The 22522-nt window shown below is 42.7% G+C and overlaps 1 protein-coding gene across 3 annotated transcripts in view; it reads right to left on the bottom strand.

Moving 5' to 3' along the window:
• Positions 1 to 10380: 10380 nt before the first annotated feature.
• KDM2A (lysine demethylase 2A) overlaps positions 10381 to 22522 on the bottom strand; it is a 58422-nt gene continuing 46280 nt past the window's right edge. For all 3 annotated transcript variants that reach the window (XM_079973252.1, XM_079973250.1, XM_079973251.1), the window contains exons 18-22: positions 18711 to 19423; positions 16226 to 16389; positions 14874 to 15032; positions 14464 to 14679; positions 10381 to 13280 (exon numbers count right to left, since the gene is read on the bottom strand). In XM_079973252.1, coding sequence (XP_079829378.1) covers positions 13099 to 13280; positions 14464 to 14679; positions 14874 to 15032; positions 16226 to 16389; positions 18711 to 19423 — 1434 coding nt within the window. In that variant the 3' untranslated portion in view covers positions 10381 to 13098. The remainder of the gene's footprint in view (positions 13281 to 14463; positions 14680 to 14873; positions 15033 to 16225; positions 16390 to 18710; positions 19424 to 22522) is intronic.

The following is a 22522-nucleotide window of genomic DNA, read 5'->3' as shown; positions in this document are numbered from 1 at the left end:
TTTTCTTTGCACAAGTATTTATTGTTTGTTATGCTCTACCTCTGTCTCAGTAAGCATACAATCTTCTCATTTTTTTTTAACCAGAGGGCCTAGTAACAAGGCTTTCCTCTCACTGAGGTCTATAAATGTGTCTTTGTTCCTGGTGTTCTGCACTCAAGCATAAAAAGACCCTCTCATCACAAGGCTCAAAAAAACACCAGTCTTTTAACTTTTGTACTGAGCCTTAGAGTTGCTGGATCTTCTTCCAAATTGTGCTCCCCCCCTTTCTCTCTGCTGCTCCCCTCAAAGGTTGCCTCCCTCTCAGTGTCATTGGCTGATCTGCTCTGATGTCACAATGGCTCTGTATTAACAAGAGTCATGGCCCCTTTAGCTACTAATCAACTTAGGTGCTGTGCTGCTGCTAAGCTCAATTCTAGCTAAGAAGATCCCTAGAGACTTTAGCATCTGAATTCTATTATCTAAAAAAAATAATATGCATATTGGAAGTAAATACCATAAGAGCTATTTTTTAAATCCCTTTTCATTTTTCCTGTACTGTATAACAATATAAAAATTACAATCTATAGAAGCCCTGTTTGTTTGGTGTTACTATATTCATCAAGAGAATGTGAAGAGTGATGCATTGCTCCATCTCAACCAATCAAGTCTCTCCAGGAAGGTTCTTGTGAATTGGTGTTGCAGTCCCAGTTTTTGGCCATAAAATGAGGGTTTATTAATCCGGGATCCATGAATGGGCTTCAGAGGATCCATAAACTGGGCACACACATACAATTTTTTCCCGATGCATACATAAATTGTATGCAAAACTTTGTGTGTGTTTATGTGCATAGCTTTCTTCAGATTCTTGAAGGGGTCTGTGATCCCAAAAAAGGTAAAGAACCTCTACCACAGAATTAACCCAAAACTCTGTCCTGTGAAATCATCTTTCCTATTTGTTTGTGTCATCATTGCCTGTACTTTGAATGGAATGAGATTCAAACCCAATGTACACCTGCATACAAAAATCTCTACATAAAACAGCTGCAGAAGCTTCCTGGAGCAAGGCTGGGTGATTCTTTGTGATTTTAAGTCACTGTAAATCCTGTAAATCCTGTAAATCCTTACAGTAAGGGAGAAACATTTGTTAATATAATCAGATGAGGTCATTATGTATTCAGGAAAGGTGATACAAACCGTCAGCACCTTGTTTTGTCCAAGAATAATATAAAATGCTTTGAAAGCTCAAAATATATTAAAAAATAAAGAAATTGTCCAGTAGCAACTCAGAGACCAACTAAGTTTGTTCTTGGTATTAGCTTTCGTGTGCATGCACACTTCTTCAGATACCGTGCATGCACACGAAAGCTTATACCAAGAACAAACTTAGTTGGTCTCTAAGGTACTACTGAACAATTTCTTTATTTTTTTTAATATATATTTCGACTGCGTCAGACCAACACTTACCTGAATCTAGTTTTGAAAGCTGCAGTTCTGGCAGTGTCCTTAAAGTCATCTTAAAGATTTCTGAACTGTTTTCTAACTCCCCCACCACAAGATACACTTTGCAAGAGGATTTCATTTTAAAACACTGTTCAATTTCAAAGCCAAAAGAGTATTCTCAGATGCCTTAAAAGAGTAAAACAGCAATTCTGTGCACCCATTTACATGAGATACAGTGGGATTTGTTGTTGTTGTTGTTGTTGTTTAGTCGTTTAGTTGTGTCCGACTCTTCGTGACCCTATGGACCAGAGCAGACCAGAACAGTGGGATTTACTTTCAAGTAAACATACATAGGATTTCACAGTACTTCATGAATGGCATCATTACTTCTGGTAAGTCAGACCTTACCCTTTCAGCAGATGCAAGCCTGTTTGCTGGCTTAAAAAAAAACCCTGCACTAATAAATTAACCTGAAAGGTACCACAGGACTCCACTGTGACCTACTGCTTCACATCTACCAAGTGTATGTATTTCTCCTGCTTTTATTTATATCAATAATACTGAAAATAAATAAAATAGAGGCCTATTTCTGAGCCATTCAGACTTTGAGATCAGAGCAGCACACACATTTGGGAGACTTAGCGTGGATAATTCCAGGGTACGTTTCCAAGGAGGATTCTGTGAGGCACTTACATTCCAGTCCTTGGAATTATTACTCTCCCCTACCTTTGCTCTTGCAGCTCTGTTTTTCATCAGCAGGCCACTACACAGTATAGTAAATGTCTGTTGCTCCAGCAGGAAAACCTAAAAATAACATTGCTTCAATGAACATTTTATCTGAATACAACAAGAAAAGTTTAATGAAGTTTAGAGTTGCCATATATCTGGATTTTCCTGAAGATATACAAAATACTGCATTTGGCAACAGTGTCCAGGTGGACATTGGGTAAATGTCCAGGAAAATCCGGATGTTTGGCGGTAGCCCAAAAAGCTCAACAACTTTGGCCAAACAGCAACAAAAGCTCAACAACTTTTCTGTCCGGATTTTCACTGTTTGAAATATGGCAGTCCTGATGTAGTGAGGCTTCTGATCCTACACCCATATATACACAGACTAAGCGACAGAAAGGGGCCACAAAGTTAACAAAGGTCTACCCACTCCTACTCCAGAGCAGAATTCGGAATTGTTCACACCAGCTTATTCACCTAGGGCCAGGAGGAGGAAGAGCAACTACTGTTGATCATCCTCGCCCAAGTGAGACCAGCACCGCCATACAACAGAAACCGCTCTCCACCCTGGGGCAGGAGACCAATTTTTCCTGTGGAGGAGAAGCCGGCAAAATGCCATATATGTGGCCAGGAAATAATATGTTTAAAGTGATGTAAGTACTGTAGAGCTCCAGGGGAAGCCAACACACATTTCCTTATTAGGCCCTGCATAACTAGGACAGTGGTTTTCAAACTTTCTGCCTTGACTTTCCATATCAAAAGACTACTGTAGAATTCAGCCAGGTCATCATGGAAACCCTGTGTGTTGTAGAGGATATTATAGGGTGCGCACACACACATGCTGAGCACTAGCGGGACCCTTTTGGTTCAGACGATGCCACTCCTCCCAAATTTAGCTTTGGGGTAGGGAAGTTGGGAGCAATGGGAAAGCTGCATTTCGGAAGATAGGAATCTGCTTTCTACCAAGTCAGACTCTCCAGCCACCTAGCACAATCCACTACACTGACTAGCACCAGCTCTTTGCAAGAGGCTCTTCCCCCATCACCCACTGCCTGATATTTTCAGGACAGCAGCAAGGAACCTTTGGTCCTCCAGATGTTGCTGCACTACAAATCCCATCAGCCCCAACAAGCTGGCCAATGGCCAGGATTGCTGGGCATTGTAGTGCAGCAGCATCTGGAGGGCCAACAGTCCCCCATGCCTGCTTTTGGAGAAGGTCCAAGGACTGATCTGGGACTCTTGCCTGCACAGCATGTGCTGTATCACCTACCAAACGCTATGGCCTTTTCACTTTCAGGTTAATTTGTCTGTTGGTACTGATCTCATGGAGGAAGCTTCTGAACAGCTTCTTGAGAAGTCTTGCTAGAAAATCTCTGAACTAGAGGTTATGAACTAACCAAATGACAGTGGAAGGCAGGGAGTGGAATTTCTGTCTTGCTGTATGTATCCCCTTGCTGTATATTTAAAGTATCCTGAACTGGAAAGGAATATTACCTGCTAGGCAGAAATAGAAGGGATCTGAGTAGGGGAGAGGCCCTATACTGTAATCATGTAGCAACTTCCCCTTAATTCTGGTCTACACTGTTAAAGCTATTACCTTACTGTGAGATACAAATTACTTTGGGTCTTCAAAGTTGTAGAGGCAAAATTCATTACGAGCAACAGATAAAATCTGATAAATCTTTGAAGCATTTTACATACTATTGACAAAAGAAGAAATAAGTCTGAAGCAAAGGTGATGTAGATAAGGTGCTATTTTTTTAAAAAACAATTAAATAAAAATTGTTTGGGTTTTGAACACCGTTCCATGGCAAGGAAATGCCTGGGCAGCTTTTTAAGCTGCAACCTCTCTTGGGTTCAGCTTTTTGGCATTGCAGATGTGTGCACTGTTACTTGAATTCAGCTCTGTGGGGCAGAAGATAAGCTTGACTGAGAAATCAGTGGAAGATAGAACTAGGATCTTTATGACAACTTGATTGGGTTATTTCTGAAGCTGCCATTCTGACTTTTTCTAGAAAATGGCTCACTGCCCTTCTCTGGATCAAAAACCCATCTCCCCAGTCACACAGCTGCTTGTTGAACACCAGGTACCTCTTTGAGAGAAGATAGCTTAAAGCCTTCAGTCCCCTGCATGCTTGAGGATGTTTGCATGGATAGATGGCTTGACACACTTCACTCAGCTTTTATTAATGGGATCACTTGGCAGGGAAAACATTTGGTGACTGTAGCTTCCACTTTTGAAAAGCAGCTTTGTGGATGAAAAAAACAACCCTCTAGAACCTCCTAGAATAGCTATTCAAGATCACTTGAATTAGGTGGTTTATTATTACATTGTAACACCACACAGGAGGGCTAGGAATGGAGAAAACACAGAATAGAGATATTTTGAAACAGATTATTAAAAATTAGAACCAAGCTGGTTCAGGATTTCAGGCTTAGTTCCAATAGACTATTGGGTTCAGGTTGGAAAATTGCTGCTTAGCTTCAGTTTAACTTGTGAGTCATCAACATAATACGAATGCCCAAGATTTTGTGACCATTTCCATATGTTAAGTTGGAAGCCAACAACAGAGTAAAATAGCAAAATTCAATCCCGTCTCCGACACTCAAGTCAAAATGTGCAAGTAAAAATCCAGATTTGTCAGCCAAATTCCACAAGTTAGTCACAAGCAGAAGTGTTTCGCAGATTATTAGATGAAGCCCACTAGTAATAACTCATATTTAATTTCTTAATACACAAAATAGCAGTCAATATCAGGAGCTGTAAGTTTGGCTCATGCCATCCATGGCGAGTCAGGTATATGACTGGTTTTTGAGCCTTTTAGCAGACTCGCCATGTGTGTGTTTCTGTGCATGCACATAACAAATTAATCTTTACCAACAAAGTGCCATTCAAAACCCGCAGTGTCTTCAGAGTACCTCTGTTAAAGACATCAACAAGTGGGGCAAGCAGAAGTCAAGGCAAAGTTGTAGGAGGTTAAGGGATGAGGAAAGACAGCAGGACAATAAGGAAAATGAAACAACATTTACAGCTAACCGAACAGAACAGTCCTGTAGGACAGTGGGCTCTAGATCAGGAATCAGAGACTGCATTTTATAAGGAGGGCCATGGGATTGTGACCAAGTCCCAGTGAGGTCCTTCTTAAATTCTCTTGTCCTGGATGCTTTTATAGATGCGGTATCATTTTAAATCATCCCTCTGTATCTAGGTAGAACTATAATTTTTTTTTTTTTTAAATGGCAGCTAGGATATTCAGGCCTCCAATGCACATTAGAACTTTAGTCTGGTTTGATATATGAGCTTAGATCAGGGGTCAGCAAACTTTTTCATCAGGGGGCCAGTCCACTGTCCCTCAGACCTTGTGGGGATGGATGGACTATATTTTGAAAAATATAAATACCCTGCAAGCCAGTCCTGCAGCTGCCTCCAGACCTGGAGGAACGTACTCTGCATGTGCTCAGGAGCGTGTTTTGGTGCCCCCCGCTCACCGGCGTTCTTGACAAGCAGCAGCCGCTCCATCAGCCCGTCCCTGCAGAGCTCCCAGGTGGCGTGCACCATGTGCTGTGGCCCATGCATGCGGAGCGCCGGGCAGGTGACGCGCAGCTCACCCTCCAGCTGTTCCGGCGCGGCCGCCAAGCGCACCACCAGCAGGTGTGCTGAGCCGGGCGCCAGGCACGGGGCCAACAGGCATGCCAAGCTCCGGCTGAAGCCCACAATGCGCCTGTCATGATGCCCATGGCGTGGCCCAGACCCGCTGCCCACCCACCAGCCTCTCTGTTCATGGCTGCGCCGGGTTTACCTCTGCATGTGGGTGGCGAGGCTTCAGATTGGCTGCAGGAACTTCCTGCAGCCAATCCGAAGCCATGCCAGTGTCACAGAAGTCATTTCCAGTGCGGTGAGGCATCTGCGGCTTCTTTTCAAAGAAATGCCATGCTGCACCGCTTTAGCTCAGCACAGGGACTGGCTGAGCAGGCGGCAGGTTCCGTGGGCTGGATTTATGAGCCTGGTGGGCTGTATCTGGGCCCTGGACCGTAGTTTGCCTGGCTTAGACCAACAGAAAACAGCCTTTGCTGAAGGGTTTTCAAATTCTCCCAAGGGGCTTTCTCTGCTTTGTAACAATTAGAGAAGTAATATTGGGTTAAACCTCATCTGAAAAATGGTTTTTGCAGGAATGGGGACTGACAACCTTATGGAAAAGTAAGAGACAATACTAATACTACAAATGTACTCCGGAAAGCCCATTTCAAGATCTGACCCCCTTTTCCCACTATTAAATTTTCCCCACAATTTAATTTTCCCCATCCCACAGATTTCAAGCTTTCTCATGTTATGTATGTTACATCATAGAGCATTTGTAAATATAAAATTATGCAACAATGCCCTCTCTGCCTGTAAAGCCTTGTACCAACTCACTCTACAGTTTGAGCAACTAAAATATTCTCTTAGCTACCTACAAGAAGGTTCAAGCTTGAGTAGTAAATCTATGTGGATAGAAATCTAACAGATGGTGTATGTCTATACTATCTAGTAACTTAGATCCCAAGCTATTTGCCATGCACACACAAGGTAAGTCCCATTGAATTTGCTCCCAGGTAGAGAGGATTGTAGACTTAATTATTTTCCCTCACTGGCTTGATTCAGGCATCTTAGGATACTTTGGTGGAAGAACAAAACAAAGCTAACAAATGACTAGTAAGTAAATACATAAATAAGGTAATAAAGTAAATAGAGCAAATTAACATTGTTTTAATATAGAACCTCATTACCATTCTACACCTGACCCAGGTAAGATGTTCCTGGTGTGCTCACACAGGGTGCCCAACTTTTGATATCATGGCTTTACTAATTAGGCCAGGAAAATACTGGCCAACTGGTACCAATAACTACATGGTGAACAGCATGAATATTTGAAGGGGAGATGCACATTTGCAAATAAATATGTAGAGACATATGGCCTAGCACAGCCCCCTGGTATATGGATTTATTTTTCATCCTCCAGTGACCTGGTTGTGCCAGCGTCTGCAGAGTTGTTCACCTCTTGCACTGAATGTGGTTACATGTTGTCTATACATGTGTAGAATTGCTTGTATGAAAGACTGTACTCATGTTGGTTTTTAAAATACATTGCTATTTTGCAGATACACCAAAACATATCCATGAGCGAGGGTGCAGGAGCCTTCTGTATTTTACATCAGGATGCTTCAAAATTCAAAATCTAGAACCTTGTGGGCATTTAAGTGTGAATCTTATGATCTGATCTTTCCTTAAAAACTTCCTCAGAGAACACTCAACTTATTCCAGACCAAGCACACAGATTAAGAGGTACACAGTACATATCCTTCTCTTGTGATACAGGGACCCCAAACATCAATTAATCTAAATCAAAAATATTTTGCCCACCTCATGGTTTGTGGATATACACAAAGAAATTGTCTGCAGAGTATCAGAACATCCAAAAGCTGCTGTTGGCTCAAGTAGCAATTTTCTGGTTTTAATCAATCCATGAATGAGGAAGAGGGTGGTATGGATTTAGGAAATTGGACTCTAGGGAGATGTTTAAAGGCCCCAAATATGGAGATTATAAATTAAGCTCAGCAGATGGTACTTTTCCTCCAAGAGGGAGGAAGCAATTTGTAGCCACAAACATTGCCCAAATTTGAGGCTTTAAGTTAAACGGTGGCAACATACACCAATGCTTGCTTTTGAAGGGTGGTGGTTGGGGTAGGGAGAGTTGGGGCAATAGAAAGCACAGCTTAAATGATGCTAAAGAGAGAGAAATTAATATTTTCACAAACAGAAGTATAAAGATTTTAAAAAATCAAAGGAAATTAATTTGCTATTAATCTCGACTGTTGGTGCTCTATTATCTGACAGTTGTGCAACCAATGAGAGACAGTGTTTTCAAAGTAGCAAAGATGCTGGTGCATATAAAATATTGCCTTATATGGAGTCGAAAAACTGGTCAATTTAGGCCAGAGCTGGTGGTGGATCTGCTAGGCCACACACAGACGTCTTACTTCTGGAGATCCTTTTAATTGGGAGATGCCAGGGATTAAACCTAGGGCTGCTCAAGACAGTCCAAATGCATCACTGCATGACAGCTACAGTCTTTGATGTTTGCTTCCACCTTCTAACATTTCTTTCAGTTTCAGTTATAAAGGATATACCATTAGCATTAACTTTTGACAGAATGAACACAAAGTATACCTCATTTCCTAAGAGAAGCTTGCAAACCAACCTGCAGAAGACACTTTGTTAATTCAATTTCTTACAAAGACTCTTTAGTTGGCTTTCATATACATACGCTAAGGAAGTGACATGTTTAACACTCTAATTTTACAGATCTGAGAGTATGAGCTCACATGATCTTTGCTTTCCTTATAGGCCAGCATATTTCATGCTGCATTTCCTGCATTCTCTCAGTCACTTGTTAGACTGTCAGGGCATCTTCAACAAGTGCCCCAAACGCTATTCAGTAAAGGGATCCAACGAGTTGGCCTTGCTATTATGAACTTTTTGTCTTCATGAACTAGATTTACCCGATTTGTTTTCAGCTAGCAGCTGTCATATACGTCTGCTAGATTAGCACTTGCTCCTATCAGAAGCCAATACGTAGAATGAAAACTTCTGTTTTTATTTGACACCTTTATCCTATATCCTCAACACTACAGTGTTCCCAGGGCAGCTTATAATTAGAGATCTTTCCCCCATCCCCCAGGTATCTACAGTACTCATTTTCCCGAGCCTTTTCCGATTTTTCCAATGTGTTTTGAAAATTGAGTCCAGCAATTTTGGCCACAGTGCCCTGAAGTTACATTTATACCAACAGGTGAGCCAGAGGGGACTGGATAAATAGTTCAGATATCATAGAATCGTGGAGTTGGAAGGGATCCAAGGGTCATCTAGTCTAACCCCCTGCAATGCAGGGATCTCAGCTAAAGCATCCATGACAGATGGCCATCCAACCTGTTTAAAAACCTCCAAGGAAGGAGAGTCCACCACCTCTCATTGTTGATATTCATATAGTTTGAGGAGTACCAATATATTTAGTAATATTAAGAAAGTATAAGGCGAGATATAGATGCTATAGCCTGTTAAAAATAAATGTCTGATTTTTTTTTTTAAAAAAATTGGATAGCCCCTCACAACAGCCCTGAGATCTACAGATACAGGGTGGTCTACAAATAGAATTAACAAGAACAGCCAACTTAAATGACCTTGATACACCTGTACCTTGCATACAAAACAGATAAGAACTTTATGTGTTACCTTTACATTAAATTATGATAAAAACATACTCTCGTTTAGGAAAGGATTACGTTGTATCTCAGGTAGGAGCAATGCAAGAAGCCAGTAAAATTAAAAAGCTGACAGGGAGAGAGATTGGAGAAAATAAAGCACTAATTGGGCATGAGAGGAAAATGTAACAAATTGTGAATGCAAAAGAATGCCAGAAGATTGGGATGAATATCAGTATTTGGGAGGTGGCTGTGCCTTACAAATTTGCTTAGCCAGATGTACCCAATGTGCTAGGTAAGAGTGCAAAACTAATAGCAAAACACATGATTCCTGGAAGATGGCGTTGGGAGTTTGAATCACGCGGCTATTGCAATGGAATTCTATCTCAATGTTATTTTGCTCAGTTTTTGTTATTCTGCTCTACAAGGAAATAGTTCCACGCCTTAGTTATCTCATAAATTTATCTTGAAACTCAATTACCATCTTGAAGTGCAACAATATCACTATCTTTTACAAATTACCAATGAGCTTACAGCCCAAAATGTCATTACAATGTTCCATCTAAGACCAAACAAGCTTAAGGGCTTCAACTATAGTAATGGGTCCTTTGACCTAGAATTGTGTGGTGGTCCTGGAAACACTCCTCTATTTGATATAAGCAGGGCTATTTATATGCTGCAATACTCTTGGCATGCAGAAAATGGTAGACAATGCAGAATTTAGCATAATTTTTAAAGAAAACTTCCTAGTCCTCGTGACTTTTAAGGTATGCTTGAAAATGTAGGGGTAATGCTTGCCAAAGTCTTAAAGCAGTATTTCCAAGGGATGAGAATAGGGCTTCAAGTACCCAGTTTAGTTCAATGTCTATCTCCCATGTCTACCTAAGTTGGCATAATTATATCTTTTTTTTTAAAACCTACAAAGCTATGCAAAATGAACAAGGTTGTGTAACTGATGCAAGTTAAGAGAATTCAGTTTTTCTGGACACAGAATTTGGATTGCCTGAGTACAAAATTTTAATAGCATGGGATACACAAGTCCCTATATATAGGGAGGATAAATTACCCACTGGGTTCTCTCATTCAGACTGTAGTTGCCCTTGGATTTGAGCTCACATTGCAATCAATATGCAGACCCGCATGTTTTTTCTTGAAATTTTTATTCCAAAATCCACCCCATGAAACAAGGTCTCCCTTCAGAGGCTGGTATCTTCTCTTCCCCCTTTCACTTGTCTCTCATTCCTGTGGTAATATGTTTGAGGAAAGATTCTCTAAAACCATTATTGGCAAATGATTAGAAAATGAAAAAATCCCAACTAGCTCCCCTCCCTTTAGCCCCAAATATCCCCCAACCCTAAACATGTCAACCGAGAGAGCGCAAGACTTGGTTTCTTTTACCCTTAATGTTTACATTTAATTTTAAAGCACAACATTGGAGATTGACTCTAAGTTAGCAACAAAAAATATATATTTACAATTTCTTCAAAAAAACAAAAGAACACAAAAGAACAACCAAACCCTTTTAGACAATAGTGACTTTCTTTAGGGAGATTTATTTAGGGAGCATGTTTTTGTTTTAAATCACTAAGTGATTTCATATATAATTTCTCTTTCCTTTATGTCATCACTTCCCCTCTGAGGTGGGGGCCAGTTTAGGCATTGAAGTATTACAATTTGCTTTGAAGTTTAAGCCACAGTCATTTGAGGGCCACATTTGAGAAGGCTGTAGGACAGCGAAGCCAATACCCCACCCGATCAGTCTGCTACTTGTTTTATCCCTCTTGCCGCAGGACGAGATTCTTCCCAGACTAATGCTCCTGACATGCCAACTTGCTGCATTTCAGCACTTCTCCGGCTGACCAATGCATATGGAGAGTTGTGAAGGTGCTCCCACTTTGGAAAAACAAAACAAAACACAAAATATCCAGAGCCTAGAGATCTCCGTGGGAGTTATCTGGGCTGATGCACTTGAACCTCCTATTTATGGCTATTCTCACCTTCCTCTTTTGAAAGAAAACAAAAGCAAGAGATTGATTCTACAATATTTTTTTTTCCACAGGAGCCAACACAACAAGGCAGAAGGTTTCCACTTCTAGAAGAAGATCAGTGGGCGTTTTCTGTAGAAAAATTCAATTTGCAGCAAAGCTCCTGTGTACTGAGGCACTCTGGAACTCATCACACTAGCATTGTCCTCTCGGCAAAGAAGCCTGCTCCTCATGTGGAAGTGAGGGGGAACCTCTGGGATTCAGTAGATCTAGATATTTATCCCCCACCCCCATCAGTGCAGGGGAAGCTGCTCTTCCCTGAGGCTCAGGTGCCGCAGCATTCAATGCAATTGGGCTGGGCAATTGAGAGAGCTATGGGGTGGATTCCTCCCCCTCCCTTATTGCTTCAGAAGCAGCGAGGGTGGATTGGGCTTTCCTCCAGATTCCTCCTTTCCCTTGCTGCGCAGACACTGGAGAGCTCTTTTTTGCCATGCGAGGCTCAGAGGGGGAGGCGGGGTGAAGGGCAGTCTAATTTGTGCTATCGCTATGGGGAAGAGAGCAGAGTGCAAAGTGTGCATTCAAACCCTGACAAGCTCAGACAGCTGGAAGGAGTGTCCAGTCACTCGGGCAGGGGGAAATAAAATAGGGTTCCAAAATATTACCTTTCTTTCTAAAGTGCAAAAAGCTCTCTGCTGCCCAAGAGAGAAGTTCTTTGGACCGGCCATTCATTGCAAAGAAAGAGAGGCAGCTAATGGGGCATTGACCCGTCTCCCAGCTCAAGAGCCAACAGCTATGCACCTCAAGATGGAGGCATTTCTTCGTCGGCCAGCATCTCCCAAGAACGCTCCTTTCCACAGACTATGGGACAGAGACCACTTCCGCTGGTGTAAGAAATCCCACTAGGTGCCTCCCAAGCCTCCAAGCTCTGTTGCAGCTTTCCCTCTACAAACGCCGCCATCTTTTCAGAGGATGAGCATGCTCGCTTAACTCCCCTTCTTGGGAAAGTTGACGGCAAGAACATGGTTCCCTCCGTATGAACACTTAGCCACCCCCGCTCTAGTCTCATGTTGGAAGGTGCCTGCAGGCTGACCTGGGGGCACATGGAGAGTCCCTTACCAGACAAGAGGCACTGCTGCTGTAGACATTACACTACTGCTCTGCGTAATCAGCCCAGAGCAGTTGCTGCCTGTTCAGCTGCTGAAGGGCAAGGAAAGAAAGCTTAGCAGAGTGTGGAAGGGCAGGAGAAGTGACTCCCAAGCCCAATGACATATTAAGAAATTGCATACCAAGACAGCAGGGAAACAGGGTGCAAAAGTGCACCTGTTCTACACCATCCAGGTCTGATCCTCCCCCCACAATCTGATGGGTAAGTATAGTTGTTTCTTGTGGGATATAATGGTAGAGGGGGAAGGGTTGAGAAGAAAGGAAAGGGGCACGTCCCCCTTGAAAATGCTGCTACAAAACATCAAGTTAGAGCATGTAGCTGATGAGCAAGCACCCCACAAGAGCACCCGTCCAGCAATCTCGCCACTTCCTCAAATGCCTGGTGAGATTTTCTGGTCTGCAGAAGTCCCAAGGAGAGGAGGGACATTACAGTCACAGTCAAGACAGGCATCTTCCCTGCCTGTGGATGTGGGGGAAATGGGGGAGGGGAGGAAAGGGTCTGCTCTCCAAGAGGGGTTTGTCTGGGATCTTTCCTTCTCTTCAGTCTGTGTGTGGCAAATCTCTAGCTGATTTTCTGGATCAGCTTTTCATCAGACAGGCAATAGAGGCTGTTGATTGACAGGTCTGAGATGAAGTGCTCACAGGCCTTGCGGGTGATCTGCTTGCAACCACGCAGGTCTATCAGGGTGACGTTAGAGATGCGCCGCAGGTACAGCAGGGACTGGTCTGTGAGCTTATTGCAGCCTGTGGAGAAGATGACAAGTGCCATTATTTGCATAATGCCTAGTGCCACAAAGGTGTTCAGAGAACAAATGCACTGGTATAAACACTCAGAAAATACAAAGTGTCCAGACTCTTACATTACATAAATGATTCTTCTGGTTTGCAAGTGTGATTCTTCTATTCAAACTCTGACTTAAGAGCACTTGCTTGTTTGAATACCAACACACCTCAACCTGATAAGCCTCGCAACTTTTGACAGCTTAATATGAACAAGTCTGACTTTTGTATTGACAAGATGCACATAGGCAGCCACTCTTTGTGAATCAGGCAACAATGAACCATTAGACCCTTAGTAGCAGTTTCTTATGCTAGAGGGAGACAGAAAAGCTGGAACATGATTATTTCCCTTAAGGCTCATTTTCCATCTGGCATGATCTGTCAGCCTGTATTGCATATTGAGGTGGTATGTGTTTCTACACAGGGATACTAGCTTCAAATATGTCACTACAAATACTTTTAAAGAAGACAGTATTGTAGTATATCCAGATCTGAATACTTGAAGATTAAGTGCAGCCTCAGATTACTATTTTGTTAACCCCACAAACAATGAGGGCTGCGGGGCGGGGAAGGCCTGTAAAAAAAGGGAAATAACACCTGCCTCGTTATGAGGCTCCTGGGACTAAATCCTTCATTTATCCCTCTGGTCTGGAGCAAAAACTTCTTGGATAAATTTAGATGTATTTTCTCTTTCTTCCAGCAAAAGAGAAACCTTGGTGAGGCAAGAGGGAATACAGCCTTTACATTAGGGGTAAACTTGTAAGGTGGGCGGAATTGCCCACCTGTCAAAATTCCTTGTGCAGCTGTGCCCAATAGCCAGCTGGCTGTTGGGTGGGGTGGTGGGGTGAGGACCTCTGCACCAAGAGCTTTGCAAGCCCCTCACAGTGATGGAACAGACAGGCAGACAGCTGCCTGCTGGATCACTGCACAGGGCTTCCAAAGCTCCAGTTGAGGGGTGGTCGAGTCAAAGCCCACTTTCCCTTGCAAATGCACAATTGGGAGCACACCCTGGCAGCCACATCTTTACCTGCTTCACAGCTGAACCGCTGGTGGATCAAATGCGGCCAACAGATCAGAGGTTCCCCACCCATATTACATGGTCCACAGCCCTTAGCATGTCGGGGGAAACGATCAAAGATGCACAAACCTGCCATGTTGATTTCAGTGAGCGAGTTTCGCGTGGAAGACCCCACAGCTGTTAATAGGTTGGTTGACTGGTCCGTAAGGTGATTGCAGTGACTAAGATCAAGTCGTGAGAGCAGAGGCATGTGGCGAATGATGAGCCGGAGTGTGGCATCAGTTATGTCCAGCCCAGCCAACCGGAAGTCTATCATGTTACGGAGTTTGCTGCGATTGTCTTGGCCTGTAGGAAGATATGCAAGTAAGTTGGAAGGCACAGTCTCTTGTTTCTCTAGAGCATGCAAGTAGAAATTACACCCTCTGGTCTGAATTTTTCCCTTTTAAGACCTGCATTGCATCCAACTCTTGTCAGCTTTCTCCCTTTCCCACCTGACTAGCAAGCACAACGTACTGGTATATCCAGAAGGCAAAACATACTGGGTTTATCTGATGGAGGTGTGAGCAAGTCCCGAATCTGAGGGTCCTTGATTCCTACTGCCCACCGAAGATCAAGTGTCCTGAGAAGGGGGCAGGTGGAGGTACTGAGAGCAGACACTGCTGACCAGGAGCAGCCTGCCAAGATGAGGTCTTTGAGGCCTGTAGCACAGCAAAAGATGGAAAATATTAGTGCCTTCTACTTCAGAACAGTTATGTTTCATGCAGTTAACAGCATGGAACTACCCCCAATCCATCAGAGAGTAAAACAAAACCAATGATCTATTTTGAGCCCTCATTTCAGGTTAAGTAGGAGTGACTTCTCCACCCTAAGTTTAAGAGATGTATTTGGCCCCCAAGCCAATTTTTGAGGCTCGTCAAGACTCCACTGCAGAGCTTTCCAAACTTTTCATGTTCGTGACAAACTTTTTAGACATGCATCATTTTGTGACACAGTAATTCAGTTTTACTAGCAAACCTGAGGTTAAACTAACCCCTTTCCTTCCCTGGGAGAAGCGCAGGGAGCGTTCGCACGACACACAGACACACTAACGTGTTGCAACACAGTTTGGAAAGCTCTGTTTTACTGATTCTGCTGGCAGCGGGGAAAATAAATTTAAAGAGTAGACACAGCACTGGGGGGTGGGGGTGGTGTCCATTGCTATTACAAGGATGCAAGTTGTTCCCACCTCAGTCATCATATCAATCAACTGATGAACTGGGAGGAGTGATAACCCCCTTCCTCAGCTGACCTGCACAGGTTAGCTGAGAGGGCACTGTGGTTTCTCCTGTGTGTGGCAAGTATGTGGGTAACTATACCCACTGCTGGCAAGTGGACCCAGGAGAGTATAAGCATGTACTATTTGCTTTTCCAGGGAACCTGCATAAAAGTCTGTTTCGATAGAACACGGATGTCCAACCAGTAGATCGTGATCTACCGGTAGATCCCCGGCTGATCCTGGTAGATCGCGGGATCCTTATCCCTCCAATGACAATGGGTAGATCACTGCCAGTTTTTTTATACTGGGAGTAGATCACAGTTTCTTGGGAGTTGGATATGCCTGCAATAGAACTAATCTGTGCAGTGAAAAGCACACAGAGCTGGAAGTTGAAGTGGGAGTCACTCTGCCTTCTTCTGTCTTTATGCACTTTTCGGGGGGGGGGGTATAACCACTTTCACTACCAGTAAGCTGGGGTTCAGGTAGTGGGTGCCAGGGGGAAACTTCAAGGGTTACCACTGCACTCACAGGCACCACAAAGTTGACCTGTATAGTGGAATGTTCAGTTTAACTCAATAATGTTGAAACTAAAGCAAATAGTGAAGATGTACCCACCCAGCTGCCTAAAACACAAACCTGGTAGTCTGTTGATGAGCCAGGTGAGCTGTTTTCTGGAAATATTGGTCCAGCTGAGGTCAAGGCTGACTGGCTGCCTCCTGATTATGCCACCCAGTGCCAGAGGTGTGATGGACTTGTACCTGCTTAAGTCAATCTTCGTCCACAATCTCCTGTCACCACACCTAATTGAAACACACTGTATTAGACTAGAAATACACCTTTCCACAAACTCTTTATACTTATTGGTTTTTGACCAATTATTTGTGACAGAATCTTTTACTGAGCAGTAGTACTTATGTCTTTTGAAACCAAAGAGAACAGAAAAGCCCCCCCCCCAGTCTGTGATGGGTAGGTAACCCCAATTCTTTTCTCTTGGACTTAGTCAACTCCCCTCAGCCCTTCAACAGGTGTATCTGGTACAATATTGTGTTTCCTTTGAGACACTTAAATTTATTCTTTCCACAGGGATAATAGAAATACAGTTCTTTTCCATCTATGAAGCTTTATAGAACCAAAGAACACTTTAACTGCTAGAAAACTACACATTATATATCTAACAAAGAAAATCGGAATTAAGGTAGTAGGATGGATATCTGTTCACCTTCCTAACATCATCATCATCCTAGATATTCTCTGTGTAAACATATTCAAGGCAGAATCTTATTTGGGAAATGAAAAAACTTGTAAGACACTTTAAAGCTATTTCATTATTCGCAGTCGTAAATGAAAATCGGGTGGAAAAGAAAACTTTTGTTGATAATAAAAAAACTTACAATATTTTCTAATTGATCCAAGACAAAAATTATTGCATTCCTTTGTGACCGAGAATTTATATTAAGGGATTCTACATCATCACCTTTTAAAAAATGTGTGCTTTTGAGAAGTTGTTGATGAATGAATAAAGTAATGTTTTTCTGATATGTATGTTTCTCTGACTCTCACACTGCTGGTCGGAAAACACATGGGGTAAGACTGTCTTGCTGTAGGGGTGAGCAATGCCCAATGTCCTTGGAGTCCCAAGCTTCTAATTTTGAAACACCTGAGATGCTATCCTATTTATTACATTTATACCTCACCCTTCCTCCCATACGATCCCAGGGTAGCAACATTATTTCATACCTTGAAATCTGAGGGGCTCAACTACTGATTTAAATATCTACTCCTCATAGTAGTAGGGCTCTTGCTTACCCTTGAGGGCTGGAATACTCCTTCTATGTTAAGTTATATCCAGGTATGACATTTGCATATTAATATTGGGGAAAAAATTATAATCTGGCTCGTAAAAGGCTTCCTGAATTATGAGGTTGCCATCTAAGTTTTTCTGTATCAGATTTAGGATGCCTCTGGTCTATCAGCAGAATATCCTTGAAGTTTTCAGCTTTGATTCTGTGTTCATTGCAGGTAACATGTCTTTTCTAATACAATTGGCTTGAGACAGGATACTATGCCGATAACTCATAAGGCTAAGAGTTACATTTGTGTATATTGGCTGACTGAGAATAGCTATATCTTGCTCTACCTCTCCACTGCGGAATTTTTTGAATTGGGTATGCTTCATTTTTCTGACTTTTAGCCTTTGAATCACTCTTCATCTTAGAAAGTTTTTGGGGGGTGGGAGCAAGGAATCTGAGGTTTTCTGCTCATGCTTGAAGACAGGTCCTCCTTAAAGATGGCAGCATTTAGGGAAACTGAAGCTGGGAGTTGAACTAGTATCTCTCCCTTTTTCAGAGATGGGCTTCTTAAGACACAGAGGGAGAAAGTATAATTCTGCCCAATTGTAAAATATGGCCATGTCCTCCATCTGAGGATTTTGCATCTAATCTAGGTCCGATGGTTGTATAGAATAAGTATAGAACTAGCAACTCGGGTGCATAGAGTTGCTTAAGCAAGTTCTTAGGATTTAATAGCCCCAGGCCATCATTTTGATTCCTATTGGTTACACACAGCTTTACCAGAAAGGAGCAACACATGGAGTTTGGTCAGACAATACCCAAATGATGAAAGACTAGTAGGATAATTATCTAAGAATGGCTGCACTAGATCAGATCAAGATCCCTCTACCCCATTTTGTTTTCAGCAGTGACTAGGCATGGGAACTCAAAAGCAAGATAAGAATAAGAAATCAAAAGCTCCTTTGTCTACAACATTTTCCTGGTACTTAGACATTACACTGGTACTGAAGGTGGAGATTCAATTTTTAGTAACTGTTACAATCCACCAATAGGCTTGTGTAATCCTCTTTAAAAGCCACCTGAGCTTGCAACTAACACTACATCCTGTGACATGAATTCCACAAGTTTATGCACTGTATTATTAAATACAGTTGCTTTCTGCCTTTTGCCCAAATTGCCCCTTTTACATTTGCATATTACATATAAATTTGCAAGATATAGTCCAGCACCCAGAATTGGATCCAAGAGGCTTAGGGGTTTAATAAAAACATTCTGAAAAAGAGAGAACTACTATTAAAACAGGCGGCGGATCCAGTTCTGCAGTCACTTACCATTTGTACCAGGTTTTGCATACACGCATACATTCACAAAGCTCCTTGCGAGTGAGATAACGGAAGACAGACATCCACACCTCTTTTTGCATCCAGATTTCCTCACTATCTGGAGCCCTGCCTCCTTGGCCATTCAGTCTGGCTGCCCCACTCTCCTCTGCACTTTCCTCTTCCTCCTCTGCACTTTCCTCCTCCTCTTCATCCTCAGCTGCTTCTTCATCTCCACCCCGCTGGAGTGCTCTGGCTGAACTTTGGCGCATGACCACACGAGGAGAGTGCCGCAGATTAGTGGAGGAGGCAGTGATTGCCTGCAGCTTGGGCACAATGGAAGTGCCATGCACGTCTTTGGTAGGTCTTTGTAATGTGACTGTGAGATAGGAACCATGGAGCTTGGCCTTTTCTACTTCTGACAGCTCTTTCTTGCCACTAGGGTTGTTCTCTTTTTCCCGCACCACTGTGCGCTCTGTGCCTTGCAGCCGAAGTAGCTGGCGTCTCTTAAAGCGTTCATCCCGGCTGGGCCCGTGATGGTCACTAGGACCGGCCCCCGGAGAGGACCGTGTCACTATGCTTCGTGGTGACACAGGGTCATGTATTAGCTGCAGCATTGGGGTAGGCGAATGTGGTGGTGGAGTCAAAGGTTCCTCACAGCTTCGCAAAGGACGCAGAACTTTGGCTTGGACTGTGTCATCATCGCCATCATCCATTTTCCGCTTCTGCGAAGTGAGCGGCAACAAGTTACCATTTTAAAGACCAGAACAGGAGGGAGTTAGATTTTGAAATTTATATGGTAGAATGCATTCCATTTAAAAGTATAATGTATCAGGGTGAGTCATGCTCGTTATTATAAGCTCTTTTACTTTCACACTGGTGTCAGTGAAGGAAGTGAAATTTACACTCTTTGCTGTCATTCCATTTATCCAATAGCCAACTCTATTAAAGTGCAGGACACCCGCATTTAAAACTGTGCTTGCTCTCCATTTGCTTCTGGACACAATGTGAAGTGCTTGTTTTGGCCTATAAAGCTCTAAGCAGCTTGGGCCGCTTAAAGTACACTTCACACAGAAGCCAGCTTCCCCAGACTCACTACTGAGATGAACATGGACAGCCCTGCTCTCAATCTCATCTCCAAAAAATGATACAAAGAGAACAGTGTATCCAGCTTTATTGGCATTTAGAAGGCAAGCTTAAAACCAAAACCAAACAAACAAAAAATGAACGGTGCTTCTGTATCTTTAGGGCTGATAAAAATATTTATAAAAATATTTATGGGGTTGATTTAAAGGAAAGCAAGACAAAACTTTAAAATAAATTTAGCATGTCTTCATTTTCTTAGTTAATAAACACTATTACAGTCCTAATGTAAATAAGCTCTTCTAGTGACGGCAACAGCTTTACTAATTTTCCTACTTCAGAGATTTTAGGTTAGAAACATTGGGGTGGAGAGTAATTCAGCTAAGTTTTACTCCAAATAGACCTATTGAAATTAACGAACCTAACTTTGAAATTAATGAACATGACTATGTTAGGTCCATTAATTTCACCAAGTCTATTCTGAGTAAAACTGAGTTGAATGCCACCCATTAATTCCCCTTTGTCTAGTCAATACAGTGTCCTGCTGGTGTTTGACTACAGTTCCCAGCATCCTTGACCGCTGGCCACGCTGACTGGGGTTGATGGATGTTCAAAAACATATGGATCATATGCCTGATCTAGTTGGTATGTTAAAAGATCAGATAAAAGAATTGTAAATTTTCACCACTCCTGTAGACAAATGAACTTGCAGAAGCCAAGGAAGAACACAAACTGGGCTAACCTAAAGGCCACTTTTCTCTTAAGAAAACTCTTTAGGATGATACCATTGTTGTACTTTAGTTTATGGATTAGCTACAGCAGAGGGACAGGAAACAAAGTTTACAGTGATACAGATCAAAGACAATGTTACTCTACCACTGCAGAAGATGTCTGAAAGAAATGCTTAATGCATTATTAAAATTGCGGCTCTTTCCAAGTTGTATCCTTTTGTAAACCTCAGGCTTATCCTTTTCCCTTTGAAGCAAAATTTACATAAAATGCAGCAGCTGCACACAATCTACTGACATCAGGGTCTACAGATGTAATGCAAACAAATTCTTGTCACTACATATGAACACAGATTTTCTGGCATTTATAGTTAAGCTGAATTCCTAAAATAACTATTGAAAGCCAATGGGAGCCTGCACTGACATGAATGGAAATGATAATCATCCCCAGGGAGTCTCAAGTCCTTGGAGGAAGTATGCTCTATGTATGGCACCTACTGCCTCAAAGCAAACTTTTCTGAAAGCAACATATCAGAGTAGCCATATTACTGTACAATTCTACAGATGATGACTCAAAAGTAAACTCCACTGAGTTCAATGGGGTTCACTCCCAGGCAAATAAAAATAGGACACCAGTCTTAATCATGACGGAGTTCCTCCCCACACTGGTCTCCTAAAACCAAAATGACAGAAGAACTACTTTGTTTTCTGTATCAGTAAAAAAAAGTGAACAGTATAGTGTTTTTGAAGGGACAGATTATTGCAACAAGGTTACATGAGACAAGCTAGTGGTGATGCTGTGGTTAGGAAGTTAAAGGCTGTCTTTTGCCCTTTGTTAGTACCGTGTTTTTCCATGTACCATATTGGCCTGAATATAAGCTGCCCTTTTGTTTCCAAATTCCGACTGTGAAAAGTTAAAGTGCGGCATGACTTTGTGACCTTACAAAAATTGGCTTTTACGATATCGCTATTGAAACAGACATACGGTAAAACGGAACAGGTGTGAGTGCCTGTGGAATTTTAAGGGAGTGGCTTATATTTGGATATTGTCCCCCCCCCCCCCGAATTTTAAAGGTGCAGCTTATATTAGGGTGCGGCTTATATTCGGGCCAATACAGTATAAGACGCCGCCATGTATAAAACAACCCCTATTTTCTTGAACACAAAATTAAAAAATTGGGCCTGATCCCAGGCCACTTGCACCAGAGCCCGATCCTGATCCCAGGCCACCCCACCAGAGCCAGAGCGCATTCACCATCCGTGTATAAGAAGACCCCCAGTTTTTGACTCAAAACAATTAGCAAAAAAGATGGACTTATATATGGAAAAATATGGTAAATTGAACCCATCTTACTTAATTTTCCTCGCTTCCCACCAGTAAAAACACACACAACCATTTTCAATAATGGGGCTAGCAAAGTAGAGAGGTGACCTGAGTATATTTTTGGATGATTTAATTAAAGGTAAAGGTAAAGGTACCCCTGCCCGTACGGGCCAGTCTTGACAGACTCTGGGGTTGTGCGCCCATCTCACTTAAGAGGCCAGGGGCCAGCGCTGTCCGGAGACACTTCCGGGTCACGTGGCCAGCGTGACATCGCTGCTCTGGCCAGAGCCAGAGCCGCACACGGAAACGCCGTTTACCTTCCCGCTGGTAAGCGGTCCCTATTTATCTACTTGCACCCAGAGGTGCTTTCGAACTGCTAGGTTGGCAGGCGCTGGGACCGAGCAGCGGGAGCGCACCCCGCCGCAGGGATTCGAACCGCCGACCCTTCGATCGGCAAGCCCTAGGCGCTGAGGCTTTAACCCACAGCGCCACCTGCGTCCCAGTTGGGTGATTTAATTAGGCTCCATTAAAAATAATGGTGTGTCTCTTCTTTACCTAACTAGGCTATAGCCATTTATCTGGGAGTAAGTCCCATGGAACTTAATGGGACCTCTCAGTAGAAACTATGCCTGGCTAGTGGTCAAACAAAAAGTTTAGTCTAGAAATTAATTAGGTAGCAATATACTGCA

Source organism: Podarcis cretensis (genome assembly GCF_951804945.1).
Source record: "Podarcis cretensis genome assembly, chromosome: 1".
NCBI classification, from domain to species: domain Eukaryota; kingdom Metazoa; phylum Chordata; class Lepidosauria; order Squamata; family Lacertidae; genus Podarcis; species Podarcis cretensis.
Note: the sequence above shows the minus strand (reverse complement) of the source record. Positions and strands in the feature narration are given on the sequence as shown.